General features: G+C 40.0%; 1 protein-coding gene across 6 annotated transcripts in view; it reads right to left on the reverse strand.

Moving 5' to 3' along the window:
- The window catches only part of erg (ETS transcription factor ERG), a 272,948-nt gene that overhangs the window by 92,457 nt on the left and 161,994 nt on the right, over positions 1–18,497 (reverse strand). For all 6 annotated transcript variants that reach the window (XM_041211606.1, XM_041211609.1, XM_041211605.1 and 3 more), the window contains one exon: positions 9,155–9,372. In XM_041211606.1, the coding sequence (XP_041067540.1) occupies positions 9,155–9,372 (218 nt within the window). The remainder of the gene's footprint in view (positions 1–9,154; positions 9,373–18,497) is intronic.

The raw sequence follows: 18,497 nt of genomic DNA on the forward strand, positions 1-18,497 counted from the left end.
TTAGTCAATTCCAAGGAGCTTTCACTGATCCCCATCATGCAAAGGACCTCAAGATTCACTTTAAATTTAACAATTAGCAGTATTAAACAAAAACAAACACTCAGGACAGGCGAAGCAACTCTTGTTCATTTGTTTCATAGCTCAAGTTCTTTGATTTAATTTGAGATTTTAAAAACATTCGTCCTTTCCTTTTTTTTTAAAACTCATCCAGCTCATGCACCATTGAACATACAAACATACAAACAAGGAGCAGGAGTAGGCCATTCGGCCCCTCGAGCCTGTTGCTGATCTGATAATAACCTCAAATCTGCATCCAGCCTATCCCCGATAACCTATCACTCCCTTGCTTACCAAGAACCTTTCCACCTCGGCCTTAAAAATAGTCAAAGATTCTGCTTCCACCACCTTTTCAGGAATAGAGCTCCAAAGACTCATGACCCTCTGAGAGAAAAAAATTTCACCTCATCTCCATTTAAATAGATGGTCCCTTATTTTCAAACAGTGATTCTTAGTTCTAGGTTCTAGGTTCTCCCCATCTATCCTGTTAAGTCCTCCCAGGATCTTATATGTTTCAATCAAATCACCTCTTACTCTTCTAAACTCCAGAAGCAAGAGGATGGCTGAATGACCCTACTAGCACCACGTGTTTCTGTCATCATGAAATAGCCTATACATGTCTGGGACAGGGAGGGGAACTGGAGAAACAAAACCCTTACTCCTGGCTAAGGGTTGCCTGCCAAATTTCCACCCCAGTATGACACACTGGTAAGGATCTCTATACGTTGGGCATACATACACACATACACAGGGATACAAGTAGACCATTCAGCCCCTTGATCCTGTTCTGCTATTCAGTGAAATCATGGCTACTCTGTATCCTTACTCCATTTAGCTTCCATCTATATCTATAATGGAGCAGGCTTGGAGGGTTGAATAGCCTACTCCTGCCCCTACGTCCTATGTTCCTATATATATATATAAAACACACACATACAAACACATATATGTCTGCCATAGCACATTCTAGTCCCTTATCTTCTCACATGATTGAAAAAATAAAATGAGATGTTTCATAGGTAAACACAGATTTTTACCATTTTTCGACAGACATCATCACTCATTCGCTCATCATCACCTGGATATCCAAATGGATAGAAAAGCAAGGAGGACAGACTGGCATGTTGGTGCAGGGTAGAGAAGAGAAAGTTTCACAGAAGGAATAGTTTCAGGTTCCTATTGGAATGAGAGAGAAGAAAGAAGAACAGTTCAGTGGGTTTGAGAATCAAGGGAGAGAGATAGCAAAGAGAACACAGAAAAACAAGCATTGCCTGAATAAGGAAGAGGCAGAGCCAGTCACCTACCAAAGATCATCCAGTTGATTGCCTCTAACTGAGGCAACACCACGCCTTGATTAGCATAATCATAGCATCATCAAATCATACAGCACAGAAGGAGACATTTTAGCCCCTCATGCCTGTGCTGGCTCTTTGAAAGAGCTATGCAATTAGTCGCATTCCCCACACTCTTTTCCTATAATCTGGCAAATTTTTACTTTTCAAGCGTTTATCCAATTCCCTTTTGAAAGTTATTCTTGAATCTGCTTCCACCACCCTTTCAGGCAGTGCATTTTTGATTACAACAACTCACTATGTTAAAAAACAGTAGTTTCTTCATCTCACTTTTGGCTCTTTTGCCAATTATCTTAAATTGTCTCCTCTGGTAACTAACTCCCCTGCCATTGGAAACAGTGGACCCAATCATATATTTGTGAAAGTGTGTGGGTTTTGAATGAGTTAAAATTTTGTCCAGTTTCTCTCTATTTACTCAATTCAATCCCCTCATCATTTTGAACAGAAAAATAAGATTCATCTCTCAAAAAAAGTGTACTTTTTTGCGGATATCTTACTTTTGCACCTCATTCTATGAAAAAGTAAAACATTTCCACAAGCTTGCAGTTGTCTGCTTTTCACATTAGGATCTCATTGTGCCAATTACTTGAGCTTTGCAAGTGAAAGAAATTGGTGGGGGCGTCTATCAAAACTACTTATTATTAAGTTCTATTTACAGTTCTCTAATTTTGTAATAAATGCTATATATCTAAGTTTTGATTTGTTCTTTTGTCCACAGAATTTGATTAAAGCAATTCATCTATTGACCTCTTCACACATAATCACAGCTGTCAATGTCAGAGAAATGTTGGGAGGGTGATTTACGAACAGACTAAGACAGATCGCAACACCCGCTTGAACACATGGAGCTGTGTTTATTTTAAGAGCACACCAAATCACTTTATTTTAAACCAAAATGAATGAGTCCACATGGTAACTGAATGAGTTGACAGGTTTGGAACCTGATTGTCCTGGTGACATTTTGTGCTGTAACTGGCTACCCACACATTAAAACACACTGCAGTGCACAATGGAAGAATTCAATTCGGATCAGCAGGATGCCAACTTTTGAAAGGGATAGCTGTAGAGCACACAAGCTTGCCTTATGGTGTCAATTGGCAGAGCTCAATGCATCCAGACTTAGAGAGGCAATCCGTGAAACACCATTCTGTATTATTAGTGGTGATCAGCTGTGAGGAATTTTTTTTTGCTTGCCATCATCTGCTTTATGCAGAAGGGTAATAGGTTAGGACATCAGCTATTCAGTTCCTTTGTAAAGTTGGTTGTTTTTTTTAGCTCTGTGCATTTTATAGGGTAAATTCACTGATGCTACGTTCAAATGAAGCATTTGTCAGGGAATCAGTGCTGCAGCCCTATTGATTACCCATGTTCCCTTCATGCAAAAGCTTAAACAATATGCCTTAAAATAATGCAGCTTAATGGAAATAGAAAAGCAAAATTTCACTGCGAAAAAGAGATTTTTGGCATTCAGTGTATGTTATAGGTAAGTTTAGATAGGTTGTACACAGAGCTGAAACCTCAGGCTCACATCAATTTGCTAAGCCAAGGAATGGACAACAGACTTGATGCCTGAAAACAGTAGCCACAGATGTCCCTACCTGACCTTGCTAACCTGCAGCTAATACCCTCATCAATGCAGAGACTGAGTGCAGCATGGGCGCCAATTGACCACAGGAGATGGGAAGCAGTCGGGGAAGTGATAGCCAATGTTTTGCTTATCTGTCAGCTCAGAGGTCTGCCCACAATATAAGCAGTTTGGATAAAAACAGAAAATGGACACATCTTTTGTTTCTTTACTCATTACCACTCCCTTTAGATTTTGTACCAGAAAACCTTTTGTCATTTATTCTCTCCTGCCCTCCATTCTATCACAGACATTCACTTTAGTTCTTCCCTCCCTCTGCCATTTTCATTTGCAAAAAACCTATTACATTTCTATCTTCCCAAAGTTCTGTTGAAGGCTCATTGACCTGAAACGTTAACTCTGTTTCTCTCTCCACAGATGTTGCCTGACCTGCTGAGTATTTGAAGCATTTTTTGTTTTTATTTCAGATTTCCAGCATCCACAGTATTTTTCTTTTATAAACATCTGGAACATGGTTAATCCAACAAATCCAATGTCCTAACGAATGAGGCAAACAATGGAAAAAATCTCCTTACCCAAAAAAATGACCCAGCCTATGGAATCATTTCATATGTTGAAGGTCACAGTAGTATCAGTGTTCAAGAATGTAAGATCTTTGTTCAGTGTCTCAGCATCAAGTACCCCAGTTCAGAAGTGTTGCAGCAGGTTGCAATACTCTATTCCAAGCATGAGCACCAACCTCAGAACAGAACTCCTTTCTGCAGCACTGGGACCTCTCTATATTCCATGGAGGCTATTTTCACCTTGGATGGTAAATTGGAAAAATCTGTCCATTATAAAGCCCGCCTGATGTTTTATTCCCAGTAGATGGATTCCATAACAAATATCACATCTGCTTTGTCGATTTAAGTCTCAAACACCGAAGGTGAAAATGATCCCCTATTACCCATATCTTTGACGTGCCAATTTTATGCCAACTTGTGGATAGTTCAATGTTGTGGGTACACTGGGAGTTGACCTGAGACTGGGCCAAACTTGTTTCATGTGGGTCTTTACAGTTGACAAAAAAGGCTTTCATTGAGTCAGTCTAGATTAAATTCAACTAGATTGCAAAGGGAAATATACACCGCATCATTCTTCCATTCCCTGGTACTAAAAATGTTAAAATTAAACTACTACGAAGAATTTGATTAGAGGCAATATCACTTATTTTTCTCCATTTCTCTTTTTTTTAAACTTTAAAAAAAAATTGTTAGTAATATCATTGGAGAACTGGTCAGCAGGAGGAGGTGACTCTGGGAGTCAGTGTGAGAGAACATGCACATATTAATTAAGCTCCCTTTATGCTATGAGGCCCATTTATTTTTAAAGCTATTGTTTAAACCTGTATTATTCAGAAAGGATGTTGCACCAAGAGTCATAACCTCTGCTCTAATTTTTTTTCAGACAGTAGGTGCTGGTAATGGTTCCATTGTTGCCACTTGCAGATCTGCTGGACCCATCTTTTGTTTCTTTACTTGTCGCATTGCCACCCCTTGTAGCCTTGTATCATCATCTCTTTTATCATTTCATCTCTCCTGCCTTGCACCTAGTCCTAGACCTTTCCTTTTGTTCTTTCCTCCCTGTCCCCGCTTTCCCTGCCTCTGAACTTGTTTTAAACTTGTTACGTCTAATTTCTGCCAACTCTCAGAAAATGTCATCAACCCGAAACATTAACTTTATTTCTCTCTCTCTATAGATGCTGCCAGAACTGCTGAGTATTTCCAGCATTTTCTGTTTTTATTTCAGATTTCCAGCATTCACAGTATTTTACTTTTGTTTTATCTTAAACCAAAAGGCCGTCTGTCTGTTCAGGTGTCCGTAACAGATCCCATGACACTTTATTCAAAGAACATGGAGTTCTCTCAGTGTTCTAGTCAATAGTTAGCCCTCAACCAATGTCAGTCAAAGGACATTAACAGGCCACTCATCTCTTTGCTGTTTCTGGGACCTTGCTATGCACACATTGGCTTCCACATTTCCCTACAAAAATAGCAGAAACCGCTCTACAAAAGTAAGCTTTTGGCTGTAAAGCATTTTGGGACATCCTGTGGATGTGAAGGGTGTTATATAAACGTATCCCTTTTCTTTGTTAAAAGGTGAATACAAAATATAATATAAAATATATTATAGAGCAATTCTTTTCAGGCAAGCATTTGCGCAAGATTTTTTTTCTCAGGAACACAGTGTGATGAATTAAGTAAAGTTCAAGTGTACCATTGAGGAATGGTGCAAGAGATAGAAATGTCATACTAATGTCCAGATGAATGTTTATTCTGTTCCCTGTTCATTCAGTGATTGCAGCCCAAATATACAATCACCAAACCCATACTTTGCAGAGTTCTCTCCCTGAGCCACTTGGCTGTAATGAAAAAGTATGAACATTTTTCGATGTTCCTTTACTTCAGTGTATGTTCCATTTTGTGTACAGTAACGGTGGTCGTTAAAATCCAAACCTACCATAGCATCTATGGGGACCCCTTAAAAGAAATGCACCACTGCAAACATGAGATGGGCACTTTGTACAAACTAAAATCAATAGCTAATCATTTCAAATATAAATCATGAAATTCAGATCAATGATGCATCAAATATCTCTTCAAAAGTCAACTAAAAACCTTCTCGTTCTCCATGTCTTTGGTTGGTCTTAAATCTCATTGTTCTATTCAGTGTCCACTGGTTTTCTGCTGAGTAAACTCACTGACATATTCCTTTTCTTCATGGGGCCCTACATAAAGTCAATTTGTTGTGACAGCTAAAAGGTGACATCATTGCACTGGAAGTGATATGACTCTTCTGGCTCATCCCCAGCTTCAAATATGCAAAAGATTTGCCAGATCCATCCTCAGGATGATGGCCAAGCCTTTCTCTTTAGCTTTCCCATACACAATAATATTTAAGTTCCTTTATTATCCTGTGTTTTCTAAACATGGTGTAGGCAGAATTCTGACTTTCTGATGATGATTACAAGGGAGTAATCTGATGAAAGAATCAAAAGAATCTTGACCTATGAATCTCCAGCTGATCTTCAAATATTGGTTTCTGCCTTGAAATCATTCATATGCAGGGTGTCCAACATTTTCACGTGAGCAGCCACATTTCAATTCTCACTCATGGGGCCAATGGGCAAATTTGGGAAAGATGAGGCATTTCCCCCAATTCCCTGTGCAGACAGCTCCTTTATAGCCTCTCCCCCCAACACCCGCCCCCACCCCTCCCAGCACACAGCTGTTCCCTTACACCCTCTCCCCCACTACGCATCCCTTCCTGATAGACAACTGCTCCCTGCTCCCTTACAGCCTCTCTATCCCCCCAGCACATCTCCCCACCTCTGACCCGGCAGACAGCTGCTCCCTTACAGCCTCTCCCTACCACACCCCTCCCACCCTCCCCGGCAGACAGCCACTCTCTGGCAGCCTCTGCCGCCCTGCAGCCTCTCTCACCGCTGCCATTGCGGTGCTCAGGTCTCGGGCTGAGCACTGTCACTCACCTTCCCACTGCTCGCTGCTCTTCCAATCACAAACTGTTTCTCTCCTGTGTTTGCTGCTGATAGGCTCACTAGTGGGAGCAGCAAATATGGAAGAGAAACTGCATGTGATTGGGGGAGCAATTCCTGACAGATTCTGTCACTTTGACACTGGTTCGCAAGCTGGATAAAAACCTTCCGTGGGCTGGACTCTGGCCTGCGGGCTGTATGTTGGACAACCCTGTTCCAAGACATCTTTTATCACTTTTAAAAATTAATTATCCCTTCCTTTTCTGAAGATGTTGATATTTATGCTGGATACCTGTTCCATAGCCACCAATTAGCTTTCTTTACCAAACCTCACTCCCATGCATTAGTCTGGACCAAGTGTGGTTAACTAGTCAACCATAGGAGATAACACTTACTCCGTCCCTTTGCTGCACTCACATAACTACACTTACCTGTGGGATCCATTGGATGACAATCAGAAGTTGGAATTCAACCTGGCATTGACCCCCCAACTGGCACAAAGATGCAAAAGCCATTCTGTCCTTATCACCACCCATGCTGAGATCTGAAAACGTGACACTGGTGATTGAATGTGGGGCTTTCTTAAGCTACAGGACTGGGGTTATGCAGAAGATAGTGTAATTACTATCTGAGCCATCAGAGGAAGAGAGCTCCCCTGTTCTGGGTTTGTGCTTTGTGCTGCTGGAACTGTCAGTGTCACTGAGCGGATGGGAATTACAGAACAGACTCAACTTCAACATCCAAAACTCTGCTGCCTGTATCCTATGTCACAGAATGACCTTTTAAACTATCTCACTTCACTGGCACCATTGGCACGATGATTTCAAAATCTTCATTTTCAGCTACATCTCCCTCCATTGCTTTTCTCCTCCTTATCTCTGTAACCTCCTCCAGTTCACACCCTCTCACGAACACCAATCTCCCCCTGATGATCCTCTCACCCTCTCACTATCACTGTATCATCGTCCTCCTCGCACCCTCTCACTAGTGTTGCATCATCCTCCTGCTCACACCCACTCACTATCACTGGCCATTGTAGTATTTGAAGAAGTTTTATAATTATAAATAAGACCTCTGGGCCACTGCAAACTGCTTGCCCAGTGTGCTCTAGCTTACAGCAATGCTCCATTGAAAATGAACAATTATGCACCTGTGTAAATATGTTAGTATTTCTTTGTGAATTGAGTATTTCACAGTTTCAAAACAATTGAACAGTAGTTGACAAGCACTGGAGTGCAGTTAGCTCCAAAACCCAGGAACATTAAATGAAATGTGTGTGCTTCGATGACAATGTTAATTTGAAAGGTTGGCAAATGTCAGGAATGCACTAATCAGCAAGGAAAAAAGATCTGGCATAAAAGTTGCCTGATTTTACCCTGTAATGCTTGAAAACCTTAAATTATTCAAATCAGAGGACAGTGCTTTCGAGGAGTGGACTCAACCAAGTCTTGTTTGAGAGGCAGTGGCATAGTGGTATTGTCACTGTGTTAGTATCCCAGCGACCCAGGGTAATGGTCTGTGGACCTGGATTTGAATCCTACCAAGGCAAACAGCAAAATTTTAATCCAATAAAAAAAATCTGGAATTAAGAGTCTAATGATGACCATAAAACCATTGTCAATTGTCATAAAAACCCATTTGGTTCACTAATGTCCTTTAGGGAAGGAAATCTGCTGTCCTTACCTGGTCTGACCTACATGTGACTCCAGTCCCACAGCAATGTGGTTAACTCTTAAATGTCCCCTGAACAAGGACAATTAGAGATGGGCAAAAAATGCTGGCCTAGCCAGCAATGCCCACATCCCATGAACAAATAAATAAAAAAAAGGATGCAGACAGATTAGCTGTGGACTTTGGGGTCATAAATTCTTAAGTTATTTTGTTTGATACAAAATATACAGAAAAGAATTGGGAATTGTTCAAAAAAGAGGTTGCCGTTGTTGAAATAAGGGTTAGCCGGAGGTTTGCATTATTAGTTTCAATGCCTGCCCCGTAAAAGAAAGGTTTAATTATCCTATAGCAATATTTGCACATTTTCACACTAAAATTCCATACATCACTAAGATGCTTATTACTTTTTGGTGCTTGTCTGGATGAGGAATTTTAGTGATAAGGAATGGAATAGTTTCCATTTCAAGACCTAATGTTAGTACTGGTTGGAGGTGCTTAGCACTATCATAGAATTATACAGCAACAGCCATTCAACCCATCCGGCCTTTGATATCCAACGGGTTTCACTCTCACACTCACTTTCACCACAGCTCTGAAAATATTTTCTTTTCAATCCAACAGAGTGCTCCAACCCCCAATCTCAGTTCCCATGTGACCTTTTTCAGTTTTGCACACTAGTCTTCCTTTTTGCCTCTCCAGGTATGACTGCCAATTTAATGCAAAGTTAAAAGCAATTTGTATTGTAGACCATGCTCGCAAGATGAGATGATCAAACTCATTTTCGTAGGGCCTTTATATGCAGCAGTTAGAAAAGTCATAGTTGGATTCAAATACAGTCCCAGAAGTGAAAGGTATGTGTCTAATTCTATAATATCTGAAATACTAGAAACTGCTGATCTGGTACATGGTGTCAAAGTTGCAGTTTCAATCAAACTGCCTGCATGAGATCATTACCTTGATCCATTGACCTGGCTAGGGTTGTATTCCATCTTGATGGCCACTCTGGTTGGAGGCTGTGCCAACCACTCTTGTTGAGGAACACGTGGGCTAATCTTTGAGGTCTGCCCATAGTCACTTGACGAAGAAGCTGTCATTTCTGTTTTCGCTAGGTGTGGTGTTCCGTAGGCACACTCAAATAAGGACTGGTCTTCACTGACTACTGATAATGCTTCCTGTGGGAAAGAAAGGCATGAAGGTCAAATCTGACAGTCTACTTTAGGACTGCAATCTGAGACGAAGCTGTTGAACTGTAATTTTCTTGCTTAGTTTACGAAGAATGCACTTAAAAAACATTAAGGCTGTTAGACTTTTCGAAGATTTAGCACTAATTTAACAATTTATAAAGGAAACTGAAAGCTGTTTCACTTCCATTAGTTAACTCCAATCATTGGTCAACTCAAATATTTTAATGCAAAAGGCCCAACTTTAAATTATCAGTATTACATTGCATTTTCATTTTGAAGATTGGTGGTAATGATATATATAGAATTAACATTTATAGAGTTCCTATGCTTCAGTAGGTATTTGTGCTAATATCAATCTGAGTGTGAAATTTAGACATCCCCGTAATAATCAGTTTTTCAGCAATGTTGCTCCATTTCTAATCCCCTTTCGTCCCTACCACAGACTCTATGGGAGGAATTTCACCCCCATCTGTGCACTGCGCACTCCCTGTGCAGGCGGGGAAGGGAATCCCTCAGCTGAGAGTGCGCTCCTTCACGCATGCATGCAAAAGAGCACACTCATCTCCCTGAAGCTAAGTGCTGCCTCAGGGAGATCGGTGCCAAATTTAAAAATGGTGAAGGGGCAAAAATAAAATTTCCCTGACATGAGTTGGGACATGTTCATTACTCTTAATCAAACCTTTATTAAATTTTTAAAATAACCTCATCCCACCCGTGGATGAGGTTTCATGCTTTTTCTGAAGCCCACCAGGACCTTGAGGTTGGACGGGCAGGTCCATTAATTATTTCAATTAGTTTTTAAATGGTCTCAATTGGCCATTGATAGGTAGGGCGGGCGCACAGCTGATTTGGCTGCACCTCCGCCAACCTGAAAATTGAAATGACGCAGGGTGACACCGGGAGTTCCGCCCAACTTCATCCCACGTCATTTTACGCAATGGCAAGCAGGCTCCGCCCCCTGTTCACCAACCTCTACAGATCCTGGCCTATGTGTCTACTCCAGGAGTTAAACTAAGAGTTATGTGGCTGTAATCTCAATTAACATGCTCACTGATTTTTCTCCACCATCTCTGCTCCTCCCACAGATAGCTCAGTTGAGCTCAGAAACTTGCTATGTTTGCAATCAATGGAACCAACCTCCTATTATTCTTTTGCATTACATATATATGGAGGGGAACATTGGGGAAGTCATTCTGGACTCTAGACCTCTTGGACAGCAGTTACAGCTTCACATTTGACATTGAACAGGGTCTGTTTTCCTGATGAAAGTTCACCGGCCTGAAACGTTAACTCTGTTTCTCTCTCCACAGACGCTGCCTGACCTGCTGAGTATTTCCAGCATTTTCTGTTTTTATTTCTGGTTTCCTTGTCACTCTTCCAGTCTTAAGAATAGTGCATGTTATGGAGTAAGGGGATAGCTAAAGAGCAGGAGAAAGAAGCATAAGAAAAAGCTTTTAATCTCCCTCTCCATCTCCCATAAACTTGGGGGAAGGCCCATTGGAAAATATTAGCTATCCGTATTAATTCAGGATTAGATATCCCTCAGGCAAGAATAATAGCAGTAAATTATCTGTGTGATTGTTATACAAAATAATACAAAAGAAAATGGGAGTTCATTACCTTATCACCTGTCTCTGTAAATTTTATACTATATACATAGGTACTAATTTAATAAATTTGATTATACATTGAAGGATACATCACGAGATACTGCGTGGTAGCATTTTCAAAGCCAGACTTTCTCCGAGAAACTGTAGTATTTCACCAAAGAAATTATAAGATATATAGTAATTGTAAATATTGGTTGTATTAGTCATGAGAAGGGTTAATAAAAGAAGGGTCATCATAGGGATAAACTGGGCCTGAGTATAGTACTGTCCACACAGTGATGTAAGAGAACACATGACCTGCACCTAGGAGTCAGTCGAGTGTTGAACAGAGCTGGGTGTAGAAGCAAGCATGGGGCTGCCTTCTACCTTGAACCTTTCATTGCATGTATGTACATAGTCTTGTAGTTAACAAATACATACAGTTATACTACTTAAGACTACCAGGACTTCATTTAGACCTAGCTAATGGTATCCAAACTCCTACAACAGAACAACCAAGATAATTGCATGTGATTGATGTGATAATGATATTAAGCACAAACAATGCAATGGTACTTTTACAATCCAGGACTGTGTTTCAGGGCAAATTATATCACAACATCCTTTATCTGTAAAAAATAAAAGCTTTCCAAGCATTCCCCAACAAAGGTTGAAAGCCACTTGGAGTTGTTAACATGTGGCGCCCTAACAGGGAGAAGCGCGACTAATAATGGGCTTCTAGGATATTCTAAAAACAATTGACAGGTTCCACAGACCAACAGCAGTGAGGTTGGTGTTAGGGGAAGGGAGAATTGCACGTGCTCCATGAAAGTCATGAACATTATGGTGGCACAGGATGTAGAGCACAATGACACAATGACGACAGAGCCTGAAGAATTATTTTACATTCATATGTGCTTGTAAAATCCCCAATGTTAATTGTGCCACCTTTGGTAGCTGTGCCTTCAGCTGCCAAGGTCCTAAGCTCTGGAATTCCTTCCCTACACCTCTCCCCTCTCCAATTCTCTTTCCTCCTTTAAGACACTCTTTAAAATCTCCCTCTTTAACCATGCTTTTGGTCACTTGGCCTAATATCTCCTTATGTACTCAAGTCAAAATTTGTTTGATAACACTCTGTGATGTGCTATAGGATGTTTTACAATGATAATGGCTCTCTATAAATCAAATTTGCTGTTATAAATTACATTCTCATTCGTTATCAGCAGTCCACTAGATGAAATCATTATTGTATATTACTTTCCGTCCTAAAAGAGTGTGAAATATTACACCTAATTCCCACCTTGTTTTCAATAAGTAGGCCAGAATGGAAAATCTGTTGTGGAACAAAATTTATCAAATTCAGCAGCCAACGGTGGCCAAAATCACTCAAGCTGCCAGTTCTTTCCATCAATGTTCCTGTTAACAATAAAACAGCAAGATCTCCCACTGTGAAGGAGAACAGACCAGTACTATGAATCAAATTGTTTTGTATGGCTGTTCCTTATAGAGTTAGATTGCAGGAAACTTAGGCTGGGAGAGAGAATAAGCTACTTACCTACTGCTGGAAGTCAACATTAGTTTAAAACACAGTAAATTTATTTTCATGTGAATAAATGGAACTTAAGAATGCCATATTGAGTTGGCAAGCATGGCAGAATGATTTGTATGCCCAAAATGAGAACATGCAGGTAACCCAAGTAGTAGAACATAGGTCATAATGGAACATGTTCCCCAATCTGGCTTGTACCATCAGGAGGGATGCTGAGCAAAGGACAATTACTCCCTCAAAAGTAGGGATTGAAAACTGGAGCGAGCCTTAGGCCAAGATCCTTTAAGAACTGCCCAGAACCAAGTTTCGCAAGCCAAGCTCTTGGCCAAGAGGTTGCACACAGAATGTGGCGACCAAAAGAGAGATGAAAGTATAAGATGATCATAATTTTGGACACAAAAGATGCTTTGGGCCCTGACAACATGTAGCTGTGAATAACCTCTTAATCAATGAACCAATATTTTGACATCAAAGGGTATGGATTTAATCCAGTTTCATATCTTCCATTGTCAACATAACTATAAGGTGGCTAAAAAAGGGACTTGCATTTATTCATGACCACAGTACATCCCAAAGTACTTTACAGCCAATTAAGTACATTTGAAGTGCAATCACTGCTGTAATCTAAGAAATGTGGCAGTCCTTTTGCACACAACAAGCTTCTATAAACTGCAACGTGATAATGACCAGACAATGTGTTTTTCCAATGTTGACTGAGGGATAAAAATTGGCTAGGATATCAGAGATAACTGCGCTGGTCTTCTTCAAAATAGTGCCATAGGACCTTTGATATCTACCTGCAAAGGCAGATGGGCCTCAGTTTAAAGTCTCATCCATAAGAGGCAGAGCAGCAGTCTGACAGTGCAGCACTTGCTCAGTTCTGCATTGGAGTGTCAGCCTTGATTTTTACACTTAATTCCTGGAGTCGGTCTTCTGATTCAAAGGCAAGAATGATACCCATTGTGCCATAATCAACATACCACGTTCAGAGCAATATTTTGTACTGCAATGCTTAAATGTTAGTTATCCCTGATCCTGAAACACTTTTGTCTTACAACACTATCAATGTACAAACTCAAATCTTCCGTACCTGAGCTCATGGACATGCAATTCTTTATTTATCATGGAGGCTGGCCTTTATGCTGCTATATAATTTTATAAGATGTTATTTTAGATGTAGATAAGACCGTAAGACCATAAAACGTAGGAGCAGAAGTAGGCCATTCAGCCCATCGAGTCTGCTCCGCCATTCAATGAGATCATGGCTGATCTGATAATCCTCAACCCCACTTTCCTGCCTTTTCCCCATAACCTTTGATTCCCTTACTGATTAAAAATCTGCCTATCTCAGCCTTGAATATACTTAATGATCCAGCCTCTACAGAAAAGAATTCCACAGATTAACTACCTTCTGAGACAAGAATTTCCTCCTCATCTCTGTTTTAAAGAGTTTTGAAGAGTTCTCAAAGCGCATTGATGTTAAAAAAAACAAACTTAAAATGACATTTGAGTTTTATTTCCTTTGTAGCGTATGGAATAGACTTCCTGATAAAATAACTTATGCTTTGTCTATTGAAAACATTTACATACATAAAGCATGGAATAAGTAAGGCTGGACCATCAGGCCTCTGTCTTCCAACCTGCCACATCGTGCACTCCACCTACAATAATTTAATCTTTGAGGAATCCTTCAGCATGAATATTCACTGCCCAATTGCAATCAGGTAAAACTGCAAATTATTTAACAAACATCTTCACAATTGAACACTGCCTGGCTTCCTTACAAAGATTACAATCCCCATCCAATCGAGACTCCAGGAGTATAGGCTCTATCATCTTGCATTTCAGTCAATAATTATTATAACCTTCAATTCTGTTCTCAAGCAGATGTTTGTCCAATTCCAAAAGAGTAAATGAGCACATCAGCTGCTATTGTTTGGGATGCAATTCTATAAATTATGCTACTCTTTAGTCTTGTTTGAAGTTATTAACCTACATTGGCTTGTTCTGTTAATGCAGTGACATTCAAAATGCTGTACATCAAAGTCACCTAAGTCTGCCAGCATTTTAAAAGACTGGGATAATGTTCCTCGTCAAACTTTTCCTTTCCAATAAAAACAATTAGCCTTGGGATTCACTCCTCATAGTCCTCCTTCATCATTCTTCTCTAAATTGTCTTCAATTACTTATTGAACATAAAGTACTGAAATCTGCACTCAATGTTCTGTTTATGATCTCATCATTGCTCTACTTAAGCTTCAGGTAACTAGTTTTGATTATAGTTAAATGCTGACTGGATGCACCAATATAATTGATCAGTTTTGTTGCTAAGCTTCAAATTGATTGGAAACATTCAATCAATGATCAATGGTCAGACCCTAATCTTTAGATTTTGGGAAGGCAGGGTGCCTATTATTCCAAATACAAGAGCTGCAATAAAAACAGACAACGCTAGAAATATTATTCTATTGTGTCGAACTTGGCTCTTGAAGTTTGTGTACATTCCAATTGTTACTTCTTGATTAAGGCAGACCCACTGCCCCCACAACCCCCAAATGTCACATGATGTCCTCCTTGAGGGTGAGGCACATATGTTAGAAAAACTGTTTGTGACATTATCCATGGGAGCAGTGCCAGCTGATGATGGGCTCTGGTGGCAGTGAGATGCACTTGCTATCATTCTGCAATTGATAACTTGAATGGAGGGAGGACAAGCTGATATGGAAACATCATTGGTAAAATTTTCGAACCACTGTATTACCAGTGCTGCTTGGTAATAAAAAGTGTCACCTCATCAGTCACAATCAATGAAGTGCTCATAACTTTCAGTTGGTGTAAATGTGATTTGCTCACCACATGCCACTTACAGGAACCAAAACTACTGCCACTAAAAAAAGATTGAAATGGACAAACAAATATCCCTCCAAGAGAATCCATGCACAATCATTGGCATTTTGCATAGAAAAAACATACAGTGATTATTCTTTATTGATTCTTTGCTGTAGCCTTCTACTCTCACAGTGATTGCCTGCATAAGAACAGCAGAGGCTGCAACACTGTATTGTTAACACTAAAGCAGCACCATAGTGTTATTGTGACAGGACTAGTGTTCCAGAAGACCCAGGGTAATGCTTTGCTGACCCACGTTCAAATCCCACCACAGCAGATTCAATTTGAATTCAATAAAAATCTAGAAATAAAAGTCTGATGCTGACCATAAAACCACTGCTGATTGTCATAAGAACCCCTCTGGTTCACTTGTGTCCTTTAAGGAAGGAAATCTGCTGTCCTTACCTGGTCTGGCCTACATGTGACACCAGACCCACAGCAATGTGGTTGACTCTTAAATGCCCTCTAAATAAGGGTAATTAAGGATGGGCAATAAATGCTGGCCTAGGCAGTGATGCCCACATCCCATGAATGAATTAAAAAAATAGACGAAAAGCAAACACCAAAGATAAAAATTGTCTATTATAAAAATCCAGCTGGATTAGTTGTACCTGCACTGCATGGTTGGGCTATTGACATGGAACTTACTTGGAAGTACATGTTAATCTACTTAAAGAACTGAAGTTTCTCTCTGCAATTAACAGGCTGAAAGTGATAATCAACAATAATGGAAATTAGTTAAAGCTATTTGCCCATTTTAAACAATTGCCCAATTTAAGTGGAAAATGTATTATTGAGGTGGAAATGACTTTTCAAAGTATTCTCCTTTCTGAGGCAAAGGCATGCATTGTGCAAGATTATTTCACAAGGAGACACTCCTGCGATATGTCATGTAAACACTTACAAGAAAGTGTGTGTGGAAATCAAGGCTCAACTTATAGAGTCTCCTACTCTTTCTTCCTCAGAGCTCAAAACTATGAAAAGCCTTCCCTCCCTAACTCTTAATTTTCTTTTACAAACCTCAGGCTTTCAGAAACCAAGCTTTGTGACACTAAAGCACAACATAATTTGCCTTTCAATCTATTATTTTCAGCCTAGTTTGTGTCCTTCACTGAGTTTCTCAATTTAAAAGAAAGGGAGAATTTCCTTCGGATTATTATAGACCTTTATCACCAGAATTCTTCTTGCTATGCTTCGTATCTTATCTGAACCCTGGGCAAGGATATTAACAAATGTTAACAGCAACTTAAATTTATTAAACACATCTAGCGTAAAGAAAGCACTTCATAAATAGGCATAAGGACAATGACAGTCTGCCAGAAAGGGAATGATTAGGAGTGACAAATAATTTGGTTCAAAAGGGGGTTTGAAAGTGGAGAGATGGCCAGAGAGACAGAGACATCGAGAGACGGAATTCTAGACAGTACGAGCAATCAGCCAAAAGCTTTATCACATCATCCATTTAAACACATCATTCTGTTCCAATATAAAATTTATGACAAGCAGGTTGCATTATTTATTCTTGCTGTCAAACCATGTTGATTCAAGGTAGGTTTAGTATCATAACTTCTGTGATACGCCATTTTCTTCTTATGTGATGGAAATACTTCGGTCTCAAAGGCATCTATAGCACATGGATCAAAACTGTGTAGGTAACAGGTTCAACAGCTGAATGGCCTATTCCTATTCCTAAATTCCAGGAGCCAAAAAAGCTGCTTTTGGACAGTGTATTATCACATCTTCAAGGTGTCTTTGGAAGTATGGTCACAGTCCCTCTGTGGGCAAACATGTCAGCCAAACTACACACAACATGACTCCGAGAACTCAGTGTTGGTTCAGCTCATCCATAAAAGGCAGCCAAAGGAACCTCCCCCTGCATGTGCTGCATGTGGGCTAGATGACACAAGAAGTAGACATGGTAAAATCCAACATTTCTGGAACTGTGGGACTGGTGTTCGTTTCCACTCTCCCCCAAGTCCTGAAGGTGAGGGGCAAGAAGCTCTTTGCCAAGGTGCCAGTGTGAAGGAAGAATCCCCTATGAGCAAGCTATAAATGTCAAAACAGTTCACCAACTCTCCACCTGCTTTTCCCTTTTCAGTTCCTTCCTTTTTCTTCTCAAATATACTGCTAGAAGGTCATAGAGAGGTGAATTTGGAAACAAAGGCAGACTCTGATCAGCCTGCCCTACACATTTCAGTAAGTGTTGTTTCATATCAGCTTGAGTGCGTAAGAGGGGTATCATCTTCACAGTTTCTGACTATGCTTCAGTTAACCACTGGTCTCAAGAATTCAACAAAATACAAATTAGATGTCGTCAAGCAATGGTTGAACTGGTGAAAGCTGTTTTAATTTTTATAAACTTTCATCAATGCTGGGCTAGAAGGAAGCCAGGAATGACCTCAAAAGAACCACAATAGTACAGTGGATTCCAAGCAACTATATTATCCATTCCTTGCCTGAAAATTATTATGTCACAAATTTTGCAATAAGCACTCGCAGGGAGTCTGAAAATGAGGCATATTTGGAGGACCTTAAATTGTATTATGTGTGTGTATACACAAGAATTAACACCACAATCCATGTTGATAGAGAGAGCAGGTGAGAGAATCAGGACTACATATTGTAACCCTCTCAATGAACTATACCTCATGCAAATACAGTTTCCTACTGAGACCATGAAATTAACTCTATAAAATGTGTTCATGGGTATAACAGAGTTTAAGACCTTGGTCGGGTACTTAAACAATTTGATCAACTCTCTCATGATTTGTAACCAGATCAGAATATTTTTTTAAAAATTAAGCCTTCCATGTACTGATAGTGTCAATTAATTTTCAATAGATTATCTACACAGCAGAGTTAAATACTGACATTTCATTGCCAAAGATGATGTGGCAGCTTTTTTACAATACACATCAAAGAAGCAGGAGGCTAGAATAGTTCTAAACGGCAGCTGATGATCATTATTAATTGGCCACATTTTGAAACAAAAGTAATTTAATATACATTTTGGGAGAAGGTAAAATGCCAATGGATGGGACTTTCCGTGCCGGCTGGAGTTGGGCGTGTTCGGCGGTGTGAGCGGA

This window comes from Carcharodon carcharias, chromosome 18 (assembly GCF_017639515.1).
Source record: "Carcharodon carcharias isolate sCarCar2 chromosome 18, sCarCar2.pri, whole genome shotgun sequence".
NCBI classification, from domain to species: Eukaryota; Metazoa; Chordata; class Chondrichthyes; order Lamniformes; family Lamnidae; genus Carcharodon; species Carcharodon carcharias.